The sequence below is a fragment of the Nilaparvata lugens genome, chromosome 7, assembly GCF_014356525.2.
Source record: "Nilaparvata lugens isolate BPH chromosome 7, ASM1435652v1, whole genome shotgun sequence".
Classification (NCBI taxonomy): Eukaryota; Metazoa; Arthropoda; class Insecta; order Hemiptera; family Delphacidae; genus Nilaparvata; species Nilaparvata lugens.
This window is the reverse complement of record NC_052510.1, coordinates 22587561-22603702: the sequence shown is the minus strand read 5'-3', so window position 1 is coordinate 22603702 and position 16142 is coordinate 22587561. Positions and strand designations below refer to the sequence as shown.

The 16142-nt window shown below is 31.4% G+C and overlaps 1 protein-coding gene across 1 annotated transcript in view; it reads left to right on the top strand.

Annotated features, from left to right (window-relative positions):
* The window catches only part of LOC111057041 (dystrophin, isoforms A/C/F/G/H), a 608133-nt gene that overhangs the window by 51628 nt on the left and 540363 nt on the right, over positions 1 to 16142 (top strand). Inside the window, exons 18-30 of the mRNA XM_039431878.1 lie at positions 109 to 280; positions 936 to 1113; positions 1681 to 1820; positions 2204 to 2422; positions 3711 to 3888; positions 4231 to 4383; positions 5450 to 5553; positions 6210 to 6362; positions 8069 to 8230; positions 11025 to 11153; positions 12890 to 13033; positions 13897 to 14079; positions 14652 to 14834. Of these exons, the coding sequence (XP_039287812.1) occupies positions 109 to 280; positions 936 to 1113; positions 1681 to 1820; positions 2204 to 2422; positions 3711 to 3888; positions 4231 to 4383; positions 5450 to 5553; positions 6210 to 6362; positions 8069 to 8230; positions 11025 to 11153; positions 12890 to 13033; positions 13897 to 14079; positions 14652 to 14834 (2098 nt within the window). The remainder of the gene's footprint in view (positions 1 to 108; positions 281 to 935; positions 1114 to 1680; positions 1821 to 2203; positions 2423 to 3710; positions 3889 to 4230; positions 4384 to 5449; positions 5554 to 6209; positions 6363 to 8068; positions 8231 to 11024; positions 11154 to 12889; positions 13034 to 13896; positions 14080 to 14651; positions 14835 to 16142) is intronic.

Here is a 16142-nt window from a genome sequence, read left to right as displayed (position 1 = left end):
TGAAACCAATCGTTCCTCTCCCAACCATTTTTACTCCTGCATCAATAAATTTCTAAATATATTATCATTGAACGAATGTATTTTTTATTGATTATGTTTTTCTTGTAGGGTTCTCACTCTTCAAACGGAGCTTGGAAGTGAGAAGAGCTTATCATCCAAGTATTTAGAAAAGAAGAACCAACTGATGAAGTGGGTTCATGGCGTCGAGGGTGAACTCTTATCTGAGCATGTCATACTCGCTCCTTTACCGCAGATGAAAAAGCAACTGGACAAATTCAAGGTTGGTAGTGAATTTTGATCAATTCTGTATAATGAGTAAGTAAATCAAGATCATATATGGATCTGGTACAATTCGATAATGTGACAATCTCCTTCAAAATAATTGAGTTATTCCTAGACATTCAAGCTGCTTGAATAGTTTCGTTTCTCTTCTTTGGTATACTTCAATCCATGCTCACTATGATTGTTATATTTGACCTAGTAGACTGCTGCTGATTTTTTCCAAAGAAGCTTTCAATGGAAAAACTATGCTCACTACTTCCTCACTTGATATAAAAGCTCACTAGCTTTACTAAGCTCAGTTGCACACTTTACCGATTGTAATAGCTGATTAATGTTCAAAAATATATTCATAATTGACTTTTTTTATTGTGGTTGGATGTGATTCATTATTAATTAATCTGTTAGACTACACATTATATATTATAATGATACTCAGCCATGTTATTTTCTAGTGTATTTATTACAATTGAACGGAATTCCCTTCAAATTCAATTTTTTTAGTCATAGCATTACGAAAGTGTAAATATCACATTTCGTGCTACATACGAATGTATAATAATTGTTTGTTTTTCAAATTCAACTGGATAACATATTCATGAGTAAGATGTCGTTAAAAGTAAGCATTCACATTCTGTATTATGTTTTCATTATAGGAATTGGAGCAATCGATAGAAAAGATGCTGCCAGACTTCAACTTTGTGAACACCTCTGGCCAGCAATTGCTCGAAGCCAATCCAAGCGAGCATTTGAGAGAAGAACTTCAAGATTTGAACACCAGATGGAGCGATATTCCAGTGATTCTAGAAGAGCGCCATGCAAAACTGCAGGCTGGTGAGTGGATCGGAAAATATCTATCAATGGGAAAACAATTAAAATATTCAATTTATCTATTAATAATTATCATTAGATGGATCAGTTTATTTGTAAGTATTGGTTTTTGTAATTAAACGAAATCAATGTTAATGAAGATTAAACTTTTTGTAGAAAAGTTGTATAACTCTTCTACAAACTATTCTAGCTTCGCTCTATTTCTACTCTAGATCAATATCTGTTCAATGTTTTAGTCCACTTTAATAGACTTAGTAAATGACTTTCCAGCATAAGTGAAATTCAAATTGTCATTTTCAAGTACCAATCGAACCTGATGATGATGATATTAGGCCTACTTTGAAAATGTAATTCTATATCAATTACACCACGAGTGATTAAGTCAGTAATTTAGAAATGTATGACAATGTATGGATTATAGTACCATGTTCCTCTCTGATACACTCACCTTTAAAATACTGTACTGCTGTACTCTGTAATGCATCCAAAATGTGAGTTAAAACATAAGTTTGTGAAACAATGGAACTTTCGTCATTATTATTGTAAATGTATATAATTTCTGTTTAACAGATATTAAGCGCCTGGAAAAAATAATGGCAGAAGTAAGATCGGTTGAGCAATGGCTGAAGAAAGCGGAGCCTCATTTTCAAAAGATGTCCATACCATCAGGAGATAAAACTGTTATTGAAACTGAATTGAATGACGTGAATGTAAGTATTGTTACTATATTAATAATAATTTTACTGAAGAATTGAAACTAATTTTCTAATAATGTTTTCAATAGGGCTACTTTATTTGTTTATAGTTCCCGTTTATTTTGAAACCTTTTTTATATAAAACACAACAACTAGTGTTTCGTTTTAAAAACAAAAGGGTACTATGGAATATTATTCTTATCAATTAAAACTAATTAATTTATTTCCCTTGAGTATAATATTGCTTGTGTATCATTATTATTGTATTGTAACAGTCTTTAGGAAATATTCAATTTGTTATTTTGAGTTGAGATGCGTTTAATGTATTTGTGTCTTTCATATTTTGAATCCAAACTTGAAAATTAAGTATCATTTCAGTTTTATCTCGTATTTTTCAGAATTTGTTGGGAGAAGGAGAAAGTGTGAAGGAAAATGTTTTGGAAGTAGCCCGGGTGACGAAAGATTTGCTGGACACAAGTCTACAGGTCGATTCCAATTTCGGAAAGCACCTTCGTGATCAGGAAGTTGTCCTCCAGAAGAATTTGAAAAATGTGCTGGAATGCGGACTCCCTGAGCGAAAATCGAAGCTGGAGAAGTGTCTGGAGAAACACAAGAAGGTACAGAATTGAGGGGAAATTTTTATATTTGGTCTGTGAATATTTCTTGAAGATATTATCTCCTTTTCTATGAGAAGTACTGAGAGAGCTAATGAGAGTATTTACAAAATCACAGAATGTTGCTTATTACCCTGAATACTGCTAATGATAGTGTTACGCTCAAAAACTAGTAAAGTGGCGAAGGTAGAGGCTAGCAGAGAAGGTATCTGAGTGTGCTGTCTGAAATGTATAGAGCTCAGCGGAGGTATTTAGATACAAGCATTACGTTCCAACACTCAGCTACCTCCTTCGCTACCTTTGTGGGTCAGCGAACTCTTATTGCCTCAACTTCGCCCACTTTTCATGTTTTAAAGTGCAAATAACAATATTTCTATCTATCGAACTATCTTTCTATCTACCCTTCACCTTCGCCATTCCACTACGTTTTCACCCTCAATCTCGTACTGTTCAACAGTGTTGTTGAAAAATTGCTCGAAAGTCTTGGTTACCAAGATTAAGATGACTGAAAACTGCATTTATAAAAAGAGTCTTTGATCAGTTAGTTACTGAGATAACATCTGACGAATATCATTGAGAATCTGGCATTTTTCATCGATAAAGCTTGAATAGAAATCAAAACAAGATTAAATAATGCAATTTCCTAATTTTGTAAGTTTTGACACTTTTTAATCCTCGTGTTACTTGTATGAAATGAGTTGTACTCGAAATCAACAATGAAGAAATATTGAAAAGAAAATAATATTTTTCAAAAATTATTTTAAATTAATCTATAATATGATAAAGGGAAGAATTGGCTTATTACGTGTACGGGATAGCAAGTTCACGAATGACGCATCATCACGTCTGAACCACTGGAATGATTAACTTGAAATTCTGCATATAGATTCCTCTACCGAGGATGGTTATAGGCCTACTTAAAATTCTTCAAGATATCAGTAGATCAAGTTTTTAATTAGGTACTTGCGGAGCACGGGTTACCTACTAGTATGTAATATAACAAATTAAAGTTTATAAAAATAATGAATGTTAAGTATTAACGTTTTGGTGTGGGCTACTCTTATTTATCAGGAAATTAAAAATCCAAGTAGGCCCACTCTTTTTCAAAAAAACTTTCATTCACAAATGTTTCAACATAGGTAATGCAATTTTCAAGTGAGTGAATGTAATAAATAACGTTATGAATATTATAACGATAATGTGTTCAGTTTTCAATCAACATTTCTTCCTTAATTCAACATTTACTCATAAGAAATGCATAGATATTAATTGTGTAAAATGATTTTTCTAGATCGCTGACAATATAACAGAGTTAACAAACTGGCTCGTAAGTCTGGAAGAAAACATATCCTCATGTGAAGTAAATGTTGCCACATCTAATGAATTTTCCAAATTGAAAGGAAAGGTTCAGAGCCTGAAGGAAAGCGTGGAGAATAAAACTGGAGCTTACCAGGATGTCGTTAATTCATGTGAGTACCTGTAAATTTATTATTAAGATTTTCTTTACTTCCATGTAAAAACACCTTCTTCATATTGCATTGATTCTTATTCCGTAATAGTTAAATCAATGAATCTAGAGTTATGTAATGAGTCTAAGTTGTGTCTCTCTTTTTGAATTTTGATCTTAAATTCAACATACTTCCTTCACGTCATATTCATAGATCTATGTAATTCTCAAACTCTCCTACATAGGAGTTCTTAAACAGTTTCTCATAACTCTGTATACTGTTTCTTGAACAGTTCCTCCAATTTGTCATCGCATTTATGACAAAACATAGAATTATTTTTCTGATATGATTTTATCGTTGCAGATGAAGGCCTGATCAAAGATGCGGAAAGTGTGTCCCAAGAACTTAGTGGGAAAATGAAAGAATTTTCTGCAAAATGGGATTCTGTAACTAAAAAGGTGTTAGACAAATACAAAATACTCCAGGATGCATCTCATGAGTATGGCGAATTCAAAGGTAAGTAGTGATCAGTTTTGATTATTACACAGTATAAATGTTTCTCAATACTATTTAATCCAATAAAATTTTTGTTCAACTTCCAAATTGTTTTGAACTAAGTTTTTAAAAATACATATTGATTCACTATTAACATCTTTTAAATGAAAAATTAACAGTATTCTCTGATTCATAAAATTCGAGTACTGCGAGTATTGGAATCAGGTGTAGGGTTGAGCCAACACGCTCCTGTTTTCTTGCATTCCTTATTCAATCATTGTGATTTGTGATGATTGAAAACTTCTTCTTTTTCCCATGTAAGAAACTCTAGTTGGAAATTACTTTTTGACTGATGTATTCTTTCAGTCTCTCATTTTATGTATAATTTTTTAATTCTTGAAGTTATCGGTTCACTCAAACTTCTAACTCTCATACATTTCTCATCCATTTAATTCTAGATCTGCATAACAGTAAACCGTACAGTATTCAAATAACTGTTGATTAATATTAGACAATATTAGGATTGACAATTCATTTTTCAAAATTCTCACAATATTTCGACTGCGCCCTAACTTTGCTCTCTAGGAAAAATAAAAAAATAAAGGCAGTCATTCTATTCTAATATTTGAAATTAGTGCATCACCCCCTAAAAAATTTGGAAAATAGCACACAGTATACAGTACCATATTTAAATAATTGTCAAATTATCCGACATATGAAATTGGCAATTCATTATTCAATATTCTCACAATATTTGAGATTAGGGCATCACCCACCAAAAATGTTGGAAAATAATACAAAATGTGAAAAATTAATGTGATTCCTTCAAGTCTTCAATTAGGAACCAAAACAATTGCTAAACATTTTTACAGTTCCAGAATAAGATCCTCTCCTATCCTACAGAACACATCGATCACATAGTGTCAGAAAACTATTCAGTTGTGTGACTGTGTAACAGTAGTTAGTTTAGTAGGAATGTAGTTAGTTCGGAATTTGTAATTTAAATACCTCTAGAGCTCATCATCCGCTAAATACTCACCAATTTGTTAATGCATCATTCTTCAAGAACTTTTTTTGTATTTTTTAGCTCTTGTTGCCCAAGAATTGGACTGGCTTGATAGATTGGAAAAACGTTTGAGGAAGTCACCGAAATCAGCTGCCGATGCTGAAGAAATTTCAGAGGAGCTGGACGTGAGTAAATAATTATCTGCAATATTCATTTTTTAAATAAATGGATACTCCTGTTACATTTTTCACAATCACCATAATATTTGAATGTAACAAAATAGTAGACTATTATTCATGATGTTTGGGTGTTGATGAAGACTGTGTGATAGCAGCAATATTCAGTGGTGTACGAATACTAACCTTCTTCAAACAAGTTTTCATTTCCAATAAGTTGTTATTAAAGAACTTTCGCAACAATCACCATCCAAAACAGTTTTGTTTGAATTTCAAATAATGTGGCCCTACTTCCCCTTTTTAATTATAAGCATTTATCTTCAATCTCTCCAGCATTTGTGTCTCTATCTCTATGGACTTTTCCTGTTTAGTTAGTTCTTATTCAAATACGAATTTGAAAAACGTTTCTTATTTTTTTTAAGGAATTAAATTTGAAATAAATACTTCTTGTCGCATAGATCAATTATTGGCGGATCAAGAATAACATTTTCATGTGCTCTGGGTTTAATTAATCAGTTATGAATTCTTATTACATACGGTACATTTCAAAATTATTTTTCAAACTGAGATCAAGATGAACGCTACCGTATCAAAAACTAGAGTAATTTGAATCCAGTTGTAGGTATTCACATTGTATTTTAAATTTAACCTCTATTATCTTTCAGGATCTTGAAAACTACATACGAAATCACCCTGAAACAAGGATCGCCAAAATACAGGAGATTGGAAAGGCATTGATTGATGACAATATCATGCCTCAATCAGTTGAAACCGAAGTTACATCAATCACATCGAGATGGACGGTCCTTAGTCAACAGGTATCCTCATCAATTTATTTCAAAGTTGCTAACACACACTTATGCCAGGTGTATTTTGCTAAGAACATATTTTGGCATTCATGTTACTCAAACACATTTATGTTACCGGTGAATTCTAACATCATGGGAAAGGGTCCACTCTCCATGCTTTGGCCATGGTGCTCATGTCATCTTTATGTAAAGTTAAATTTTATTAATGTATTAAATGTTTTAATTAATAGTGATGAGTGGGATAGGGGAAGCATGGGTACCGGCAAAACATTCTGGGTTTCTGTGAAAGGCTTGGATTTGGATATTTCTGAAATCTCCAATTCCAAATAGAATGATTCATCAAAAGAGTTTTTCAACGCATCATCGAAATTTTACGGTGACATTGATGTCATAGGATCTCTTGTCGTTATTAGGTACTACAATTCACTAGTAATATTTCAGAACTAAATACAAGTCAATACATTTTTAAATAGTCAACTAGTGGTGGAAAGATAAAATTGTTTAAACTAGAACAAATTTATTGTCATGATATTATTTAAGGCAATTCCCAGAGCTTTTGAGAACTACCTTTTTTCTAATTATGAACAATAGATCTTCAATATAATGATTTTTATAAATTCCTCATCTTCTGTAGATGGTCTACTATTAGTCTTTTATTGGCTGTTTTTACAACTGATCAAATATAAATAATATTAACCTTGAAACAAATAAGTAAGGGCTATAAGCCTGTTTTTCCATTTCTAATCATCTTATGATTATGTGTTTTTGTCTCTTTTGAATAAATGAATAAACACTGCTAATAATAGTTCTGATAGATTATCATCGTCATTTGTCAATAATTATTAATTATTTTGATGCGTATGGCGCTATTTGCTTTCTGTGGAATACTTATCAGATACCAATTTAATTAGACTGTGAAAGTATTATCACATGCTTGTGATTGGATTGCTTGTATCAAATAGTATTACGTATGTAAGTGATACTTGGTTCAATACAAAGTTCCTCCCCTCAGACTAACCAAAATACAAGTTACTTGCCTCTCTACAAAGTGTAGATGATGCTCTGACTTTAGTGGAGGATACGTCACAAAAATTCCAAGAGTAATGTCCTAGTGCAATGCGAGCCTTTCATGTGTCAACTTCTAAAAATAATATTTCAAAAATGAATGAATACCAAATGTTGAAATATAAATATAATACACAATTAAAAAAATATAGGAAGGATGATTGATCTCTAAAAACATTTAGGTGCTGTCACTATGTTAGTTTAGCAGTAAGTTGGAGTTATAGGCATTGAAAATTCAACTTCTTAGTTCAGCAGTGAGTTAGGTATTTATGCACTAAGAGTACAATTTCTTAATTCAGTAGTGAGTTGGACACATATGTATTAAAAATCCATTTTGTTAGTTCAGCAGTAAGTTGGGTATTTATGTATTAAGAATACAATTTCTTAGTTCAGCAGTAAAGTTGGGGATTTATGTATTGAAAATTAATTTTGTAAGTTCAGCAGTAAGTTGGGGATAATATGTGTTGAAAATCTACTTTGTAAGTTCAGCAGTAAGTTGGGTATATATGTATTAAAATGCAATTTCCTAACTTAGCAGTGAATTGGGGATATTCAAAAATCCAATTGAAAGATAGACGGGACACTGCTGCCTGAATCATTGGTTTGTGGTGTTAGTAGTTATTTAAGCTGAGTGTTGTGGTGACTTGTAGGCGAGAACGCGCACTGAATTGCTTGAGGTTTCGATGGCGGAGGCTCAGCAGTCGGAGGGTCACATTGTCGAGTTCCAGGAGTGGCTGAACGATGTTGACGCCCAACTCACGGCTCGTATCAGCAACGACCTCACAGCTGACGACTTGCCTGACGATGTTCAGGTCAGCAACGTCATCTGACGCCTGTTACAGACGCTTCAGTCACCTTAAAAATGCAAAGATGTGAAGGGGATTGATTACTGCGTTCTGTTTTGCTTTATAGTTAGTTCACCACGAGAAAAAACGTGGCTGCCAATTGTAAACCATTTTGAACAATAAAAACTAGGGCTCTTCTTGTGGTGAACTAATTATAACTGCAGTGCAGCCAACCTGACGTCCTCTTCACTAACTGACATTTTACTCGTGACTGAACCATCTATACACGCGCTCTTCTTCCTATTCCATCACTATTCTAAGGGTTTCTTATCACATTTCTGTTTCTATTGGTTTCTTGGCTAAATTCTTCTTCCTCACTTCTTTGTTCTATTTTATTTGTCAAGCTTTGTTGTTTTAGCTGCTTTGTGATGCTCTCGTGCTTAGAAGTGAAGGCTACGTTTATTATTCAATTAATTTAAATCTATTCAATCCAATTGAGAATATATGTTTAATTTTGATGATCCACACTGAAAAACAAGCATATTCATCCATTAATGTCAATCATATCTCACTCCACTCCCAAAGTCTACTATTTAATTGAAAGCATATCTATGTTTCAGATTAGTAAATTTGTGATGTTAAAATTATTATTCATAGTAAACGTAGCCTTACCTGAGTGTCACAAGCAGCTAGGACAAGTACTGTTTTACTTTTCATTGATACTGACCGTACCATAGCATTCTAATCAAACAGGATTTACATTAGAATATGTAGAAGCAATGTGGAATACCTTAGTAATTGGAAAGCTTGAAGGATTTTAATGTTTGTGGGAATACTCATGTATATTATGTGATAATATTACAGTTGTAATATTACTGTAACATTTATGTAAAGTAGTTTTTTAGTAATGTTCGTTTTTTGTTTTGATTCATGTATCCATCTTTGTATTTGCATAATAAATTCTCTATTTTACGAGTAGTATTAGTACTTGCAAATAGTGTATAACATTTGAATTCATTCTCCTAATTGAAATTAATAGATGTCGAAATTGATAATTCGGAATGCTGTATAATACAATAACTATGGTACTTACATTATTATAAGCATCATCAATACCTCAACGAAATATCAATGTTCATTTCACATTCAATCAATCCAAAAGTCAGATCTATTACTTCACAAAAAATGAATAAATCTTCTTGGAAAAATAGTTCATTTTGATTGTTGAATTATTTATTCTGATAATATTTAATTGTTATATCACTGCTTGTTCAATTGATGCGGTCGGTTTCAAAGAAAAGTATCAAACTATCCTTAATAGGGTCCTGCTTTCTTATTCTTCAAAACTTTTCTTGTTTTTTTTAATTGCTTTATCATTAACTATGGTTTTATTATTTTTCTTCTTCAAGCAGAACCTAGATGGCACGAATTTTTATCAAAAAATTCCATTTTTTTTTGTTTTTTAATTGTGTAATGGTTTAATATTGCCCTCAAATTCAGTATCATAATAAAAAATTCCATTTTTAATATCTATATAAGTTTAAATTGATGTTAGATGGACTCATTTTGTGTAGAACTTTTTTTCAAATGTCCAATATATTTTACTTATAATATTTTATTCAAATTTAAAAATTACAATGAGTTTTCCGAACATTCTGTTCTGTTCCAACTATACAACTTTTATATTAGTCCTATTATTTTTTGTATGCTCTTGTACTAAACAACGTCTTTAATTGTTAGTTTTCAATAATTTATTTTTCTTATCATACGACATTACTTTAATAGTTCATTATTCTGAATGAAATTCGTGCTTGATAAGTTCCTCGTTCTGTTTCTCATTCTCAGACGCTTCTTTTCAATAATATTGAATAAGTGTGAAAATTTTAAGAATATTAATGTTCGACAATTTGATTCAAACCCTAGGATCATGGTTACAAACTTGTGCATTATTATGTATAGAGGTTATCAATATTTCATTACATGGGTTGGTTATTTGACCTTATAACTTGTCGAAAAATTAAGTCACGTTGAAAATCAATGTCAAACGATTCATACGGTATTCTATAAATTGATATAATTGATGGAGATATATCAAAAACTTCTAGAAGTAAGTAGATGACACTCAGTTCATGTTCTAGGAATTTGAAAAATCAAATTAATATTAAAAATCTCAACCTGTTAGGTTCAATCATATCGTTTTTACATAGACATAAACTATGTAAAACACAGTATTTGTTTGACTGACTTTAATAAACTTTGTTTGGACTTGCACCAAGCTGTTCAATATAGCAGAAGATGGTGTATTCAGCTTGAGTTGATGAATCTTACTTGATTGTAATTTATTACTCTATTGCATATCTATACTTTTTCACTATTAAATTTAAACTTGAATTAAAAAAAAAACACTTATGGAGTGAAAATTCACTTACATTGGTAGTGACGATCGTTTCGACCTGTTGTTGGTCACCATCCAATGATGATAAGTGTTTTTTAAAATTCAATTGTAATTTATTGTGTATTCCATCATGTAAATTGCTTGGGAATAAAATATATATTATTCAAATCCTCTAATAGAATCTATTCCAAATGCTGTGTATATTCATGATGTACCAATGTCACACTATTTTCAATATGATCAAAATTTGAACTACTTTTAATAAAGTAAAAAATTTATTACTTTACTTACTACTACTACTGCTACTCTACTAGTTTACTACTTTTTCAAATGTTGTGTATATTCACGGTGTTACAATATTACACTTTCAATATGAACAAAATTTGAATCACTTTCAATTAAGAATTATTTCTTATTCTTAAACAGAGACTTGTTGAAGAGTTTGAAACTCAAAACCTGACCTTACAAGAAATGGAACAGAAAGTGCAAAGCTATGAAGAAGCTGGAAAGCACGAGGCTGCTTCAAGACTCCATGAGCAGATGATTCTCATTCAGGTAACAGATTCAATCTTATCTCTCCATATTCAGCAATACATAAAAGTCTTATTCCTCTTATTCCTCAAATTATTGTTCATAATCACTTTTATTAATGTAGGTACTAAACACGATATAGTATATATTATAACATGTATTTATTTTCACAGTATTTTACTGAACTTACTTGAGAGTTTTATGTTCGTTCATTCAATAATATTCTGTATCTGTTTTTCTTTGTATTAATAAATGAAAAATGTTTGATCCAATAATTAGTGTTTGATAAATAATTATTTGAAAACTGATCATAGTTTATCAGTTCAATCTACTCATATTAGATAATAAACAGTCAACTTGAAGGAAAAAAATGATTTGAAAAACCTGGATCTAATTTTCCAATGAAAATAAATATATTTCAATATCCTGACCGGCAATCAGAAGGTACCGGGTCGGATCTCTGCTGAGGCACATATTTTTTCCAGTAGCACACATAGAATTTTCTTCTAGTTGATGTCAATATTATTGCAGTCGCAAGTCAAGTGATTGGACGACATGACTGAGTTTTTAAAAATTGAAACTTTATTAACACTACAACTACAGAAAATACCGAATTAAAGAATTTCGGGAGCCGAGTGCTCTCGTCAAGTGATTGAGTAGAACTAACTGAAAATAATTAATTACAGATAGACACATAAAGAAGACAATGCATAGTCAGCTATTTATGCTATAACAATGGGGTTGTATACTACTACTACTATAGATATTTAACTGCAGACGTCTTCAGAATAGTTGATTGTATTTCTTCAATGATTTTTTCTAATGCTCTCAGAAATGATGTAATGACATTTTTTCATTGCTCAGAAGATCGTTGCTGTAACGCCTGGAAGATCTACGAACACTTGTGTAAACAATAATCATACAGCCTTAATTAATATTCGAACTTCTTAGAATGTATGAATTAAGGGCTACTTTCTTGTATTTATAAAATATTCTATTATAAAGTATTATATATTATGTTATATAAATTATTCTATTATTTTATCAATTTCAAAGGGCAATATAATTCTATTTTATAAATATTCGAACTGTTTGTTACTGATACTAATTTTATTTTTTCTAGTATGTGAGTTGTCAGTAAAAACTCCGTTATGTTACTTTTCTTTGAACCTGTTACTTGAATTACATTTGGATTTGCATTGATCACTTATAGAACGTTGAGCATATTTTAGAATACTGTAGGTCTACTTTGCAATAGCTAAACTTTGTTGCTCACCAATCAATGTCATCATAGATATTACATTCCTATTGCGTAGAACTGTTATTTCACTATCTTCTATCCACACTGCACAACCTCTCCACAATCCACAAGTCTTCTCATATAAGTGTAATAATTGTACATGACTAAATAAATAAATAAAAGTTTTTGAATCGTGAGGTATCACTGCCACATCGAATTTTCTCAGTGAAAATATGTGTTTAAATATCTCTACGAGCTGTTGTTGATTTATTCAATTATTCAGAATTCCACAACTTTCAGAAAAGTACCACAGGCTAAAGCCCGAAACGGTTCCATTTCTAATTTATAAAACAGTTATATATGCGTATAATTAAGTATCTTAATCTTATTTTTTCGTTATCGTTATTTTTCATCCATTCTGGATTTGCACCTGTTTATATCGTCTAATTATCTAATTAGTCCATTATCTAATTCTATTTATCGTTATAATTTTTTATTCATTCTCTATTGCTTTTTACAGAGATTCTACCAGACGCTGAGTGATATCAAGTCAGAAGTGGAGAATGTCATCAAAACAGGAAGAAAGTTGGTTGAAGAAGGAAGTGTTTCTGATCCAGCCATGTATACGGCTCGACTTGACTCCCTCAAACAGCTCTATAACAAGGTATGATTTGTACAATTATAAAAACTCTGTTCATTCACTGATATACTGTTGCATAATGGACATCATATTTAAAGATAGAAAAATTGGGCGCGTTAAGAATCTGCTCTCCTTTTATGAGTTGTTCTTTTGTGCAATTGTCGAAGGCTTCACTATTGTCATATAGTTTGGTAACTTGCTCTCTTGGAATCTTGCCAATTCGTATTTGTGAACGTCTAGTAAACCGTAAGGATTTTCGTATTATAATTGTAATTATTTTCTAGTTATTCTGTACAGTTCAAATTCAAATCATTCCAAATTATACTTGAAATTAGACAATTCCTCCCTGCACTCGGACAAATCATCCATCCAAGCAGGGAGAATATTCATGTAATCCATAACACTGTTATATTTTGTAATATGTCATATTTGATGAATAAACTAATTTGAATTTGAACTATTCCATTAAATTGATTAATTTATACAGCTTTGATAATGTATTTTCATGTGTGTTCCTTATTTATTCTTGAAGAGTTTTAATTTAAAAACTTTATATAGGCTTTATATGTGATTAACTCCATTCCCTTCTTTTATAATTTATACATTGAGATCATCATTCTGAATAAGGAGTAGTTTACAAGTATTTAACGTAGATAATTTTATTTGAACACTATTCATTGATCTGAAAAGTTTTGTAACGCTAAACATTTCATTTTATTTGTTGTCCTGATTATTGAAGTTTAAAATTAAATTAATGTTATATAATACTTCAGAGACACTATTCATTGATCTGCAGATTTTTGTCATGACAATCATTATCAATTGTGACACAGATGATTCATAACTGATGATCACTGTTAATTATTGGTTGTATTTGGATGTTGCAGTTGGGCTCGCAAATCACCGAGTCGAAAGGGAACCTGGAGAAGGCGTTGGATTTGTCGCGAACTCTGCAAGAAGACATCCCGGCGCTGACCACGTGGGCCGAGTCTGTTGAGAACGAACTGGACCAGGTCGATGCCACTCCCACCGCCGACCGCGACATACAGGCTGAGATTCAATTTGTCAATGTGAGTTGATTTCTCATTCTTCAGGCTGAGTGTGTGATGCCTACATGAGCTTTAGGCTTGTGCGTGGGTAATAAGGCACTATTCATCTCATTCAATTTTTGGATGGAATTTTGGGTGTGAGTGTAATGCCTACATGAGCTCTAGGTTTGTGCGTGGGTAATAAGGCACTATTCATCTCATTTAATTTGTAAATGGAATTTTGATGAAACAAAATGAGATACGGTATCAAGTAAGATTGAGTTTTCCGTTAGTAGTGTTAATATAAAATGACTGATAATCCTATTCCGTGAGTAGCTTTTATTTTATTTCGAAAGTAATAGTTCAACTGGTCAAACATGGAACAACATCTATAGAAAGATATAGGACTTTACTCTATGTTTACCTATGTCTATCTTTCTATAGACCTTGATTTGGAAAAACAATGGTGGAGCGAGCAACTGCTTAGTTAATAATTAGTTTTAGTTTTAATAACTTTTATTCAAAAACTTGACTGTAGTTTAGTCAAAAATAGTTCAAAAACGAATTATTCACATTCTTGTTCATTTACATTATTGATTATTTTTAAATTTAAGGATACGTTGGAAGAATGCAAGAAGTGGGAGGAGACCAAAGACAGAATCAAATCAAACTTCAAAACTTTTGTCAGTTTGTGTGATCCAGTTTATCTGGAAGTTCTCAAGGAAAAAGTTAGCAGTTGCTTGAGACGCTGGGAGAGAACGCATGACAGGTTACAGACAACACAAGCTCAACTTCAGGTGAATATAAAACTAGTTTTCATTCCTCGCTAAAAATAGAAAAACTTTTTGCAACTCCTATGGATACACTTCAAATATTATAAATTTCTTCAATCTTGCAAAGTCAATATCATCAGTTTTCACTTTATACTTACAGTGAATCTATTCACTGATTTATAGTTATTGTTTCAACCTGAGATAGACATTTATTCAATCTATTCACGGATTTGTAGTTTGTTACAACTTGAGATAGAAAATTTCACGATTGTTCAGATACTTTCACCGTAGATTAACATCTTTGAAAGTGTAATTCATTTGGAACATCTTTGAGTAGGAAGATTTTCTTTAAAATAATGACAATAAAATAACTTTAGAATAATAACAGTCAATCGGAATTTCAAGAGAAAATATTTAGTGTCAGTGTTTATTTACTTATTTTCTATCAGTAGTGAGACCAGTGTCATATTACGTTGTGAATAAAACCTTATGGAAGATCATTTGATTCAGCATGAGGTAAGGGTCTTCTAGAAATATATCTCCAATTTTTCGAAATGATTATACCTTTCGTTAGAAATAAAATAATATAATATTGTAATGAATATTTGTGTATATTGCAGGATTGTAACTTCTGTGAAGTTGTACATATTCTTAATTTAAGATTTCTATTTATATCAAAGGATATTATTCTGGGGTTGAGGTTCCAACTTATTGATTCAATATTTTTTGAAAATATGTTTCCCGTGATGTATATTTATATTTTTGGAAAAAGGTTATTTTCTTATGTAAATTGTGCTATTTTGTAAAAAGGGTTTTCTCAAGATACTTCTACTTTTGGAATAAGGTTGTTGTCTTATGTATATTCATATATTTTGGATCAAGGCTGTTTTCTCATGTTCATGGATAGTTTTGGAATAAGGTTGTCTCCTTTCAATTTTAGAAGAAAGCCGTATGCTTCTATGAAAGATGGTGGACTGGTTGTTTGCTTCTGTGTTCTGTTTTTGCATTGGTTAAGGGCATAACATAAATAACAGACGTGTAATGTTTCAATAATATTCATACTCTAACTTGATAAAAATCACATTTAATGAATAATGTAATGTCTTTCATAATTGTTTATACTTATATAATAGGCTCTAATTATTTAACAATTATTGTAATTATTGCGATAAATGTCATATCAATATTGTTTTACAGTAGGTTTCAATGATTATGTTCACAACCATAAAAATGTTGTGATATAGAAGTATCATAATTTTGGTAAATCCTTTGTGGTCTCTATAACAAGATCTAGCAATAGAAATAATTATCAATGATTGAATATCACCACCC